The sequence below is a fragment of the Haliaeetus leucocephalus genome, unplaced genomic scaffold (genome assembly GCF_000737465.1).
Source record: "Haliaeetus leucocephalus isolate CR32 unplaced genomic scaffold, Haliaeetus_leucocephalus-4.0 Scaffold451, whole genome shotgun sequence".
Lineage (NCBI taxonomy): Eukaryota > Metazoa > Chordata > Aves > Accipitriformes > Accipitridae > Haliaeetus > Haliaeetus leucocephalus.
The window spans coordinates 2,418,628-2,433,268 of NW_010972887.1; the positions used below are offsets into that span (position 1 = coordinate 2,418,628).

General features: G+C 38.5%; 1 protein-coding gene across 1 annotated transcript in view; it reads right to left on the reverse strand.

The window, feature by feature from the left end:
* NCKAP5 (NCK-associated protein 5) overlaps positions 1-14,641 on the reverse strand; it is a 370,960-nt gene that overhangs the window by 131,418 nt on the left and 224,901 nt on the right. Inside the window, exon 5 of the mRNA XM_010575132.1 lies at positions 13,120-13,210. Within this exon, the coding sequence (XP_010573434.1) occupies positions 13,120-13,210 (91 nt within the window). The remainder of the gene's footprint in view (positions 1-13,119; positions 13,211-14,641) is intronic.

Below are 14,641 nucleotides of genomic sequence, written 5' to 3' on the forward strand. Positions count from 1 at the left end.
CCCATGAGGGTGCTCATATGGTCACTGGAACAGGTTACCCAGGGAGGTTCCTGAATCACAGAGATATTGCAAAGTTCAGTGGACAAGTGGCTATGATAACACAACATAGCATAATCTAATCCCACTATAACTGCATCTGGACTCTATGGTACTGATTATAAACAGCAATCTTTCACAAGGACATGTGACAAAATTCTGATTGAACCAAACAAGAATGAAATAAAGATCAAGATCTTTGAAATGCTGATTTTCCCAATGAGCATTGTATGACATGAATTGCTTGTCTGGAAACTGATAAGTAATAATTAGAGATGACATCTTTGCTCATAGAAGCTAAAGATCATTTTCATGTGATAAACACAAGTCTTCCAGAGAAGTGAAGTGTTTCAGATGCAATGTGGTAAAGATCCCCCAGAAACAAAGAATCTCTTTTTTTTTAAAATTCCTTTTAATTCTTCAGCTTCTGAAATTTATTAGATACCATGGTTTTATAATGGTTACAAATCCCAATTCTTCTGAGAGTCATGCCTGCAATTTTCCAAAACCACACTTTAACCCAATGTCCTGGCTTCAGCTGGGATAGAGTTAATTTTCTTCCTAGTAGCTGGTATAGTGTTATGTTTGAGTTCAGTATGAGAAGAATGTTGATAACACACTGATGTTTTCAGTTGTTGCTAAGCAGTGTTTAGACTAAGGCAAGGATTTTTCAGCTTCTCATGCCCAGCCAGCAAGAAGGCTGGAGGGGCACAAGAAGTTGGGAGGGGACACAGCCAGGACAGCTGACCCAAACTGGCCAAAGGGGTATTCCAGACCATGGGACGTCATGTCCAGTATATAAACTGGGGGGAGTGGGGCTGGGAGGGATAGCTGCTCGGGAACTAACTGGGCATTGGTCGGCGGGTGGTGAGCAATTGCATTGTGCATTACTTGTTTGTATATTCCAATCCTTTTATTAGTATTGCCAATTTAGTATTGTTATTATTATTAGTTTCTTCCTTTCTGTTCTATTAAACTGTTCTTATCTCAATCCATGAGTTTCACCTTTTTCCTTCTGATTCTCTCCCCCATCCCACTGGGGGCAGGGGGAGTGAGTGAGTGGCTTGCGTGGTGCCTACTTGCTAGCTGGGGTTAAACCACAACACCCAAGAATAAAATATATGTAGGATATATAATTAAATAGCGCTTATGATTGCTCATAACCACTTATTTGAGAAAAAAAAATTATTCACAATGTAGTTATTAACAGATCATATACAGAGGCAATGGTAACAGGCATCCAAGAATTCAATCGATATGGAACCCAATCTAAGTGGCTAACTCAGCATCTCAAAACATTTAGCACTCCCCATGGTGTATCAGGAGCTTCCACAGGACTTTCTAAATGAGGTATTTACTAAATAGTTATCTTAGACTTCAGTGGCTAAACTGGTGATCCAGGTACACCAGACTACACTTCTAACACTCTTTTCTGCTATAATAAAGGCAGACTCTTAACCTCCAAACCCAAACTGCGATTTCCAAATCCACATACAGAATTGTTTATGTATGTGCTGGTTTTGGCTATGGTAGAGTTAATTTTCCTCATAGCAGGTAGCATGGGGCTGTGTTTTGGATTTGTGCTGGAAACAGCATTGATAACACAGGGATGTTTTCGTTACTGCTGAGCAGTGCTTACACAGAGTCAAGGCCTTTTCTGCTTCTCAGCCCACCCCACCAGCGAGGAGGCTGGGGGGGGCACAAAAATTTGGGAGGGGACATAGCTGGGACAGCAGACCCCAGCTGACCCAAGGGATATTCCAGACCATATGACATCATACTCAGCGCATAAAGCTGGGGGAATGTTGGCCAGGGGACCGCTGCTCGGGGACTGGCTGGGCATCAATCGGCTGGTGGTGAGCAATTGTTTTCATTTGCATCGCTTGTCTTTCTTGGGTTTTATTTCTCTCTGTTATTTTCTTTTTCATTACAATTTGTTGGTGTTGTTATTATTTTTATTATAAGATTTTATTTTATTTCAATTATTAAACTGTTCTTATCTCAACCCGTGAGTTTTCTCACTTTTACCCTTCCAGTTTTCTTCCCCCAATCCTGCTGGGGCGGGGGGAGTGAGCAGCTGTGTGGCACTTAGTTGCCAGCTGGGGTTAAACCATGACAATGTAATGATAAATTGTGAATTTTTTTTTCTTGCAAGGCCATTCTATAGTCTTGATGTATTCTTACATTATGTACTTTCAGTGTTATTTCCACTGCAGACCTCCTAGTGTTCAGCACTATTCTTCACTCCAAGTGAGTGATAAGAAACGCGAATTTTCAGACTGTTGATGTAGATAAAAACCGTAGATGAGGGTTTCTTTGTACTTTCATGAAAAAAACAGCCCCAAGCTATGCACAAGTAGCTCAGTCTGACTGCACAAGCTGAAAAAAGGCAGCAATTGCTCCAAGGATTACTGACTTAAAATTCCAACAAGGTTAAAACTTTTTTCCAGTGGCACCTTGCTCCCCTTTCTCCCCCCACCATGACCTTTTTTCCTTAATTATAATTAACACTTGTTTCCTTTGACTCAATCCCTCTTAAATATGCCCTTGAAATCTTGCAGTATCTTCTTATATGCTTTATAACCTATTTCATTTTGTGAAACCTGAGATGTATAAAAGACACTTGTATGTTAAGTCAGAGCAATGTGAAGTAAGACTGATGAATTCATAAAGTCTTTCCTGCAAGATGCTTGGTACAGCAGTAGTCACTGATATCACCGTAATCTGAATATGTCTGTTCCATGTGCAACTTTTTAAAAAAAATTTTCTTTATTTGCTAATGGGAATTCCACTACACACCATGACCCTGGTCTGAAAAAAACCCGTAACTGAACAAACAAGTTAGAAAGTAAAAAAAAATTACATGCAAGTAGACAGTGCAATCTAAATGATGTCTGAGTATAAGGCTACAAATATGACTTCTGGTTTTACCTTACTTACTTCTACCTATGTATTCAGCTGTTTTCTCTTGCTTTATTTTCTCCCAGTGGAAAGACAGAGAAAAATATAGCTTTGCTTTAGATAGCACATCAGCAAGTGTCGTAATAATATATTTTTGTTTATCTAACAGCTTTTGTTCGGAACAAGCTGACCAAAATTGAAAGAAAAGAAAGGAATGCACATATATCACAAAATTTTACAGAAACATCCCAAATTGTTCACAGTTTAACATTAGCGTTGTCAGGAAAAACATATAAAATTCTTCTTTTTCATCTCTGGATTTCACTTACAAAATGAACAGAGTGAGCAGTAACATTCCCCAAATTAAATACATGTGATGGATAAGAGAACAAAGTACTTTCTTTATGTTTCTGGTGTGAGTCTCCTACCACTCACATATCAATCTACATGTACTACATATTACTCTTCACTCAAAACACTCCTCACGAGTACAAGCTATCACTGCTATTGAACAGTTCTACTGTAGCATTAATAAATCTCCTAATGATGCTTTTATTGGCTGTTCCATGCATTAGAAACATCTATTACTTCCAAAAAAGTTCAGATCAAAAAGGACTATTTAGTGTATGTTATCACATCAGTTAAGAGTAGATGAAGTTTCTTGTCTTCAGGTCCCCAGCTGAATGTCAGTCCTGGGTGTCAAAGTGAACTACACTAACCTTGTGACCAAATATTGCTGTTGACACCATCCTGTCTTTAGTGAATGGATATTCACATTATCAACAGCACCCTCACCTCTGACACTTAATCTGTCAGAAGCAAGATCAAAGACTGACCATTCTGGAGGTGACTCTTCCAAGCTAGGTTTCAGGCACAGTGGTGGCAGGGCTGTGTGGCAGTAGCTCATTGTGTTTGTTGTTCCTTTTCAAAATGGAAGACTTCAGCTACACTGAATAGCAAAGTTGTCAGCAGAAAAAAAAAACAACCCACAAACCTGTTCTAGAAGCTAAGCTGTTCCTTCTTCATATCTGTATATATGATATTATGAGAAGAATATGCAGTGTGATTTTTCATGCAGATATTCTCTTATAAATTGGTTCATTATAGTACCATACTTAAAGTAATCATCTTTCCTCCCAGGAAACCTATATGCAGCATTTAAACTTTCCTGAAGGAGTTTGTAAGTATTAAAGTAACTACACTTGACTAAAGTGACAGTATTAAAATATCTACCTTTGACTGAAGTACAAACAAGCCAAACTACTCTGAAAATTAAATTCAGTAAATTTTATGTAATAGCAATTAAGGCAATAGAATTACTCTGGATTTAAACTGCTAGAAATAAGCCAATTTTCCTTGCCTTTGCAGCCCTTCACTTTTTTTTTATTAAATAATGTCTTTTCACTACTTGGATGAAGGCCAAATTACTCTTCTTAATGAAATGAAAAACTTTGAGTGCAAGTTTTTTTTGCCACCAGAATGTCTCCTAAGTACTTATACTTGTTGATGCAGTTTTCCATAGATGGTTTCTTTAGGCAATACCACAAAAAGGCTCTAAAGGACATACCTGAAGATGAGTCTTAACTAGTATTTTGGAATGACAGCAATATATTAACTGACTAATTCTCAGCATAAGGACAATTGCAGAAGTTGACCTAAGAAGTTACCTGTGGGATTAGGACAAAAAAAATAGTATATTGTTACATAACCAGGCAATTTTTTGCAAATGCCAGGGAATAGTTGGCTTGTCTCACAATCTTGTCAGGAAAACTTCTGAAAGAAGCTCAGAATGCATCTTCACACAAAAATAAAATGTAGGAACAATCATTCTGGACCAGATCAGAACTTCAGCTTTTCAAAAATGAAAAATACTTTTCATGATCAGCAGTGCACATTCTTTCCAAAATAAATATACTGGTGTACTGGTAAGTGCATTGTTCTGTTAAAATAACTTTCAAAAAGAGAATGTTTGTGAATGCAGCATAATCTCCCTTTTTTTTTTTTCCCCTCAGAAAATAAGCAAAATGTTAGATTTTTTTCAACTTTTTAAAGTTTAAAAAATAGCATTGCTTCCTGCTGGTTTGAAAACATAAATGAATCACAGCTCAAAATGCAGAGTGAACAATCTCTTTTAGGGAGAGGAAATAGGGAGAGAGCAAGTGACTTGGCCATATATAAGACCCAACCTTGGAATATCAAGGAATACAAACTGGTTTTTCAACTTTTCTGTCCAAACACTTCTGTCACTAGACAGCTGATTGCAGTAAATGGTCTCTATTTATTATTTCTTATTCATTATCCTTACTCAGAAAACACAGAGGATTCGACAGATAAAAATGCTTCTTATTTTCCTGCCAGACCCTCTTGGCCAACCAGAACCTCTTCAATACCAGCTCAGGATGGGCAATGCTGTGTCAGGTCAACAAAGGATGTCTGGATCCTCACAGGGATCTGGATAGGCTACAGATAGGTAAGACCCTCTTATTAAAATCTTCCAAAAGATCTAAAAGATGACAACAACTCCCTGGGGATCTCAGTGCTCTACTGAGAAACAGAGCAGGGCTGGAAGTGGCGATGGGTCCCACGGCAAGCGTGCCACAGCAGCCCCGCAGGCTTGGTTTCTCACACAGCCAGAGCGTGGGCTGCCCTCAGCCTGCGGGCCAGCACAGCCCTGCTGCTGGTAGCCCTGATTTGACCTGCACAAGGCATACACGCCGATAAAGAGCAACAAGTTGGCCTTCACATACAAAGATACCAGCATCTCTCCAAGCAGCAGATAGATTATCCTAAAAGTGGTATTTGCTACAAACTCCATGAGGTTATTCCAGTCTCTCAGGACTAGCAAGCAGAGGCATGTTAGAGCCATACTCTTTTCTCTCAAATACATCCCCTGAATTGGAAAAAAGGCAACCGGAACACCACCGTTAAGGGCAAGACTAAGGCTGCAGACAACCTGCTGTGCATAAATGGGAAGTCCCTGTATGCATTACGACGACCTGTGTCAGTCAGGCTGTGAACCACATCATCACTTTGCTTTCCAAAGAATTGCCATTATGCCTGTTTCATATGTATAGGCTTCAGGCAATGTATACGGGCTGATTTTTGTGGATTCATTTTTTGTGGATTCCAAAAGTAAGAACTAGAAGAAAGATACAGCAAAAGATAGAAACACTGTATTGTAGAGGAAAATCTAAATGTAGAATTACAATCAGTATAATACATAATAGTACCATCAAATCAGTCAATCTGCACCTCTTGTTACTGTAGATATATAGAGGATTCTGGGAAGGAAAGAACAGCTTGTTTTCTGAGAAACAGGCACACAAATGGCACATTTCAGTTATGAGACTTCGCTGTGTTAAACATAACTCCATTGCTTTGTTACTGTATTACAAACAATCAAAAAGGGAAAACTATTTGCACATATGTTCCTTGCAACAAAACTGTAATTCTGAACGGTGTCTGAGGAGCACCATCACCCTCCTTTGGGAGCAAGAATCCAACCTCAGTTTAGGTAAATATGGGAACAAATATTTATCAGCATCTTTGCACAGTGGTGGAAATCTATGAGAAGAAAAGCCGTAAGGAATTAGTCGCTACCGAGCTAGCCTTGGATTTCTCTGTATGGAAAAGCAGTCCAATAGCAAATGCTTGTGTCCTCGACAGCCAGGGATTTCCGGCGGAGCTCCCAAAGATGTGGGTGCCTTCACTTCTGTCCTTCTCTGGGAGACACAAAACTGCTAAGCTTTGCCTAGTAATATTCTCCTTAGTAGCTTAGGAGGCCTGGTCGATGTGGTCTCCTGTGGGCACTTCTAGTCCAGAGAGATAAGTTTAATTTTAAGGATATACTTCCTCTTTCTGCAATAGAAGTTAGCATTAAAAATCCTATGTGGATTTCAGCTAGGGAATTCAACTAGTGCCTTTTTTTCAATTCATGGCCATGCCTCACCTATAAAATGTTACATATCAATGGCCTGAACATTAAGCTTGTATAATATTGTATTAAGATAAAATTATATTGCCAATAGATACAGTTTTTCTTGCATGAAAGAGCTGTTGACACCAACGGCTGTGCAAATTAGAAGTGACAGTCACAACAACTCTTCCACATTTGAGTCTCACAAAGCACGCAGACAAAAAATTGGGTTGATCTGACCAACGATGCCACCTGAAATGTGCCTGTATCACTTATGTAGTCACACCTCTCTGACACCTGCTTCGGAAAGCAACTGGCAAAACGCTCCAGATTTCATGACTGAAAGCTGGAGTTATTTTACCTTTGTATTGCAGTTATCAGTATTGAGTCTTCACAGATAAATCTTCTTTCTTACCTGTGGATAAGGCAGACATATATACATATATTTGTATCCAGCAAGCGGGCAGGAAATGGAACTGAACTTTCTTACGTTCAAAGCCACTCCTCTGTGAAGCTGCAGTGTGAGTTAATGATTGCACTGGTGGTGATGCCCTACAAATGGGACAGGTGTCCCCCATGGAGCTGTGTGCCATTCTTCTCATGGTGCACTCTAAAGCCTGAGAATTCTCTTCTGAAGTCATTACTTCTCGAAATCTTGTCATCCCTCCAGAGTGAGAAAAAAAACAGAGCTGAACCACAGTCACAGCTCTTACTCGGCAAGGAGAGCCCATCCAAATGCTTAGGCTGCAACTACTCAAACTGTCTGCTACCACTCTGATGTCAGTGCAGTCACATGGGTGCCAAAAAGAGCAGCGGAACAAAAATGAGACAGGACACATACCACTTACAGAAAGAAAAGGGGGGAATCAAGCTGCTCCTCTCCATTGCACCCAGGGCCAAAGAAACCTGAAAATGTGCTCTACTATTAAGGCTACCTGTAATCCCCATTGAGTCTTTGAGCCAGGCTTCTCCTGGTGTAGACTCAACAGCACTGACCTCAGCACAGGGATCGTTCTCCTTGACAAACCCCCTACCCCGTTACTTGTATCTTTCTCCTCTTGCATTTGTATAGGCAATCTCTGAAGTCCTGCACTGTCCAGCACAATGAAGATCCCTTCTGCTAAAAAGTAGTCTAGACCATGTCAGCGGGTGAATAAGCGCAGTCAGAGACACTCTGCACTAGCACTGAAGTTGAGGGATGACTGTGCCCATGACGTTAGATGGGATGGGCTGCAGGCTGGCTACAACCCAGGACTTCAGTTCCTGCTGATCAGAGGATCATGCCTGGTCCCCACAGCAGTATTTGGAGTGCAAATCTCAAAGCAGCACAGTGGGGTTCTGAAAAGGTTACAAACCTTACGGTCACGAGGTTTTACTTCCCTAAGTTTTTCATACAAATTCATGTATCAAAATCCCCAAATTCCCAACAGCAAAAACTCACTTCCATATTTTTTAATACAAGACAGGATAGCCCTACTTGAAGACCATCCAAGCTCCACTTTGAAATTGATTCCTTTTCTATTAAAAGTATTTGTATGTTAAACAAACTCCTTAGGGGAAGTAAGCCTTTTTCCAAGTTTACAAGGAAATATGAAAAGCCTTTTTTTTTTTTTTTATTAATCTCTTCATTATCTGGCTCAGTACTTCTAACAGTTCTGTTTACCACAGAAGCAGCAGCTCACATATATGATGACCTCCTAAATATACTTGAGATTAAATGATATGTTGTTATCCTCTTTTTACAGACAAAGGCTAAAGATGGACAGATAAATTGATCTTGTCCAAGGAAATGGATAAATTTGTAGCAAATGAAAGAATCAAAATCTAGTCTCCCAAACACAGTGCTTTAAACAGCAGATTGTCCTTCCTCTCCGATGTGACTGCACCATGTCTGTCCTGAGCTTTAGTGGACACATTGACAATTCCAGAATTATAACAAATTGTGAACTTACAACAAACTCTCATCTATTTCGATCACTGCACACTGACGTAAAGCCAAAAGGAGCTAAAAAAACCCTTGAAAGTCTTTGAGTGAACTGTAATCTGGTAAGACTCTACCTAGATATCCAGTATTGTGACCAAACAGGAAAGAGACTCTAGTTTTTGGTATGCAAATCACAACGACATACTTAGGAAGGAAAGTCTGCAGGGTGCTTCTTTTAATGTCTTAGGTTCAAGTACTGCACACAATTATTTCTGGGGATCACTCTCCCACTTAGATAAAGTACTTGTCTCTTGAATGCAGATAGTATTAATATATGAGGTATTGGCTTGGCCTTTCATGGTCTTACTTTTAGGTGGACAATGCCTCTTGGAAATATTATAAAGCTCTTACATACTACAGCCTTTTAGTCAAGTAAACTTTTAAGCAAGAAATATGATGGTTCATGGCAATTCAAATCACACATATTCTTGTCTACATTTATGTGAGCATTCATTATAAATCTTCCCTTGGTTAGTATTATGTAAAATGATAACAGAAGAGAATTTTATTTACAATCCTGCTTCTAAATTTATTTACCCTAAAGAAATCACATCATCCATCTGTAAGTCCAAATTAAATTCCCATAGGGCAGCTAGCTCTATGGAAAGGGTTAGAATATTTTGCTTCAAGTAAGAATTCCAGCAAGACCTAACAATATGGCAATAATACTGCACGCTCTGGGCTCCATCTTATTATTATTCTTCTAACATGATCACTATGCAACATTTAATGTTCATTAGCAAGATTATTTATTCTGAAGTCAGGCATATTGATATTATAATAAGAACTCAATTTCATACACCCCAGAACAATAATTAGATTTGTAAAAAACAAATATGTAGACAATGGTCAATAGATCAAACGCGTTTATTGCACAGAGGTATCTTTTATGACTATTCAGATACTAATCTGAACAGGCTTCACATACTAAAACTAACTTACCATCGTGTCAGAGAATATGGGACATATGTTGATAAGTCACACTGGAGATTGCCTAGGTCATGTCCTCCTTTGTTATGAAATACATAGTTCTGAAACTGCAGTAAAATCTGATACTCTATTGCACTGAGTACTGATCATATTGTTCTGATCATATCATAGTAATCACAGAGAACAGGAATGATTCAGAATATGTTCTATAAGGTAACTGATTGTAGAGGATGGCTTTCAAAACAATGTTAGTATTTATACATTCAATAACTTCTGTGTATGCATATGAAGAGATAAATATATATCACCTGGAATTCAGATCATAAAAATCTTTTTGTCACATGTTAGCTCACATCTATACTTCATTTACAAATACAGGATGATAATATGGTTATCATGTTCCCAAAAACCTGAATACATCAGTGTTTTTAAGAAACATTACCTAGGTAGTACATTCAAGTTCTATTCCCATTTGTGAACTACCCTTATAAATATACCAAAAAACTGTTTGAATGCATTTGGAAAGATACAAATGAAATGCTTCTATTGCAATATTGATGCCTCTTGTCATACCTGGACACAGTATTTGCAACAAAATTCATCATATATTTAGATGATATGTTTGTCCATGATTTCCACACAGTTGGTTTCAATAACATATTAATGATGCATATAATGCCTTATTAGTATGTTTTTCAATGTTAAAATACCTTGTAAACATTTCAGATCACAGCTGCTTTGCCAACTATTTGTTTTGAAGAGCCTTTCAGGTATTAGCTTTTATTATTACATGTGGTTGTTGCCTAAATCACACTGCATAGTTTTTACCATATGACTGAATAACAAATACACATCAAGTGAACCCATCTCTGACCTACATAGCAGGTAGCCATACGAGGGCAGGAATGCGCTGTTTTGCATGTGAATAGAGCCGTTCCTTGAAATTCCCAGAAAACAAACTATTTGTTCAGAAGTTTGTCACAAAAGTGAACAAAAGGGATGTGAGGATGAACGAGCCAAAGAGATACTCAGAAAAAACACAATGTTCATGGAAATGTTCCGTATTTTGACCTGTTTTACCAATCACAGACTGGTATATAATGCAGTAGCCTAGCTATTCCTCCAGGAAAGGAAAAATCACTGCTTCTGAGTCATGAATTAGGAAAAGTAATTCATAAGCAAAGAAAATTGCACAGTGGCAATACGGAAGAAATGAAAATTGCTAAAAAACAAGCTAACTTTTATATCATGAGTGAAAACGTTCCCAAGAACAAGAAGAAAACAGGAAGAGAAGGAAGCTGCTATCCAATGTGGAGTACAAGATTTAAAATAATCCTAGAGTAACAGGTATATGGGTGCTTTAAGGTCCTGGGACAGAGATAGCTTCACTTTGTAAGAGAGCTAGGCTCAGGTTTGGGGAATCTGCCCTGACCACCACCTAGCAGATTCACACAAAACCCCATGTCCAGAAAGAAGGGAAAAAAAGGGGTTTAGACAGCAGTTTGCTAGGTGGAGTAGGCTGTTTGCTAGAGCTGAAGGAAAACAAAGAATCGTTCTTGTTACCATTAAATGGGCAGAACTGCCTTGTTCTTTTGTTGGTCAGAAAATAAACCCAACAGATTTTACACAAAACACACCACGGTACCCGTTCTCCTGGCTGGCAGGAGACAACAAAATACCAATGTCAGTATGGCCCCAAAGGAGAAAAAAATAAAACCATAACCAAATTCTCTTTTTTCAAAAACTAAGAAACAAATAAAAGATGGAGGAAGAACTACACAGAAATATGCAAGCACCGAAATTGGAATGAGTAGTTTATCTCCCCTTTAGGAAAGCAGCACACAACATTTTAGATTTCAAGAGACCAGTATAGTGTCTGAAAGAAAAATAAAGAACACCCAAACCCTCAGTTTGATGGAAAGAAACTGAAGTACTTTTTTGCTTTTCTTGTTGAGAGTGCAAAACAAAACCCAAAGAAGCTAAAACCTAACTGTGGTACCACCTTACTGTGGTTTCCACAGTAATACAGCATACAGAAAAGCAGATAATAAAATCATTCCAGCTGTCTGTTATAAACAGACAAGTAATCCACCCAAAGGAGAGACTGACACCAAGCCCACTTCAGAACACCCAGTGTTAGGTGGCAGGAGTGAGCAGGAAGTATAGGTTTAAATTCTGAACCAAGAGGAGGGAACTGAGTTTCACTTTTGCATCCCAAAAGGGTAGTGAGTAAAATATGGATGCTTTTATCACCAGTTTCTAAAAGCACAATGTTCTATTATAACTTCAACAAAACGTTTAATTTGTCCTGAAATTAACTTTTACAGGCTATTAATTTAACAAGAAAAATTGATTATTTTGGAAGGTTAATCTAAAAGATTCTTTTCCCTTCAATCCAAGCTTAAAATGAAAATTTAATTACAGTGATAAATACTCTTTAATATACATTTTTGTTTAGCTATATTGCTGTATTTTTGATCCATCAGTTGTAAGAATGGACTAATATGACTAGAATTTTTGAAAAGTGTTTTAGCTGAAGGATCGCTGCCTAGTATAGACTTTAATATATTATTTCAGTATTTTATGTCTTTATAAGGAATGCTTATTCTATTTAAAAAGACACAGGATAGGACTGACTTCATTAAGTGGTTTTTTTTTTAAGAATTCATGTGTAGAATATCTGATTAACTGGGATTTTACTCATTCCTGTTTCCAGACACTTAAAAAGGCTTTCCACCACCTCAGGTTCACTGCTTCCAGAATACCGCAGTATATTAGGAAAATGTAAAATGCTCCTTTTCTTATAAACAGCATAAACAGACCTGGTTCCCTTTGAAAAACCTCTAAAATCTTTGCTCTCCTAAATTCTGTCCTGCGACACACTCCCTCTACCCCAAGTGAGGCTGATAAAACACACCTGCCACAAGCAGCAATAAGAAACTATGGAGCTTGATATGGAAGCCTCACACCCAATAAGAATATGAGTGGATAAAATTAACCATCGCAATCTGAAGGTCAAGTTGTCAAAAGCATCTATGTTTTTGAGAGATGCTGGAATATATTACTTAAAATATTAAGTACTTTATTAAAGTCTTCAAAACTAGTTTCTCTGTCCCCTGTTAACTGTGAGGAGCAACAACTGCAGATAACACAATGACAATAAAAATGAAAAACCTTAAACTCTGGTGAGAGAACACGCGGGAAAATGTAGATGTTACCAACCACCACTTACAAGTATTCATAACTAGTAAACAATAGAGGAAACAATGCCAGACATGTATATCTTAGTAGTGCAATTTTTGTTTTAAAGAACTTTTCTATCACAAGAAAACAGGTAGTAAGTCACTAATACCTGATATACCTTCATGATATTGACATTTCCTTCTCCATGCTGGCCTGGGGATCCTTGGCTCTGTAGCAGATTTCTCACTGTCTCCTCCATTCTAGAAAATGAAAATATTTATAAAAGTCAACTGTATGGAAAAAAATTAAGAGTTGCATTCAGTGTTTTTCTTCTTTACAAGAGCTTAGTGCATCCATGGCTACCATGAAATTAATATTTAAAGACAGTCCTGGCCTTATAATGTTCTCATACTCCATGTTATGAATAACACATTAAGGGCACTCTTTTATCTTTTGAATATGCACAGTAATTAGTTGTATTGTTAAAATCCTAGAGGAGCTCAGTTACAAAAATTAAAACAAATGTGTGCAAAAGACATCACCTTGTCAACAGTGTAACCAAACACCATGATAAAATTACTGTCATTTAGGAACAAAATCAGTCAGATTAAAAAAACCCAACCTGCTGTATTTCTAGCCAATTGTCAGGTTTGTGCAATTTAGACAGACTGTCAAATACATTACTAGTATTTACTCTCTCTGTTATAGATGCAGCAGTGTGTGCCAGTACATTTGTTTATAGAGGCACAGCTGCTGAACACATTCACCCTTCTCTGCCCTTTCAAAGGGATGTAAAAAGCAAGTGTAGGCTACAATCTGGTACTACCATCTCATGAAAACATAATCAACTTCAGTTCCATCAGTGAAAGAAGGAAGGTTTGCACTTCCATTTTAGAAGGTGTTAATAGACACCATCAAAAGTTGTCTTTGATCTACACACATTCATCAAGCATGTTAAAACTGATAATAACACTAACCCTCCTGAATGGAGGCTGAACAGAATAGAGAGTTCTGCTCCTTCGCACAGTAGGACTGCTGGGAATAACGGAAGCCACCTACAAAACACTGGTCCCATTCAAGGTGGATCAGAAATTAAATCCCATGGGCTTAGGCGATGTCACTGAGGCTGACCACAAATAAAGGATCTGGGACTGTAGCTGGTTTCAGCTCTGTGAGTACAGGCAGGAGGAGGAAAGGGATCAAAAGCCACAGAAGCAACAACAAAGACGCTGGGTTTCACAACAAGAAATGCTATGTGCCAGTTCCAGCCAAAGGTCCTCACGCTTCTCCCCACTCCCCATCTCCTCACCCAAATTCTCACCCCTGTACAGCTTCTTCTTCAGCTGTGCGGATGCAACAGTTTTTCTCACCCTCCCTTTCATGTCTTCTGTTCTTTTCCTTTTAAGCTGTCTCAATCCCTTGATATAGTTGGAAAAACAGCCCAGCTGGAACAGGGGCTGGAGAAGGGAAAACTGCTGTGGCACAGGTGTGTGGGTGACATGAGGCAGGAGAGAGAGAGAGAGAGAGAGAGGAGTAGCTTAAGCCATATTGCCAGATACGCTGTATATTAAAACAGTGACCTTGAAAAAAGAGCCAGTATTCCTAGGCATATCAGACCAGAAACTGTCTGCTGTTGTTTATTTCTACTGTGTTCAGGGAAACATCACTTTTGTGTACCATTCTTTGCAAAT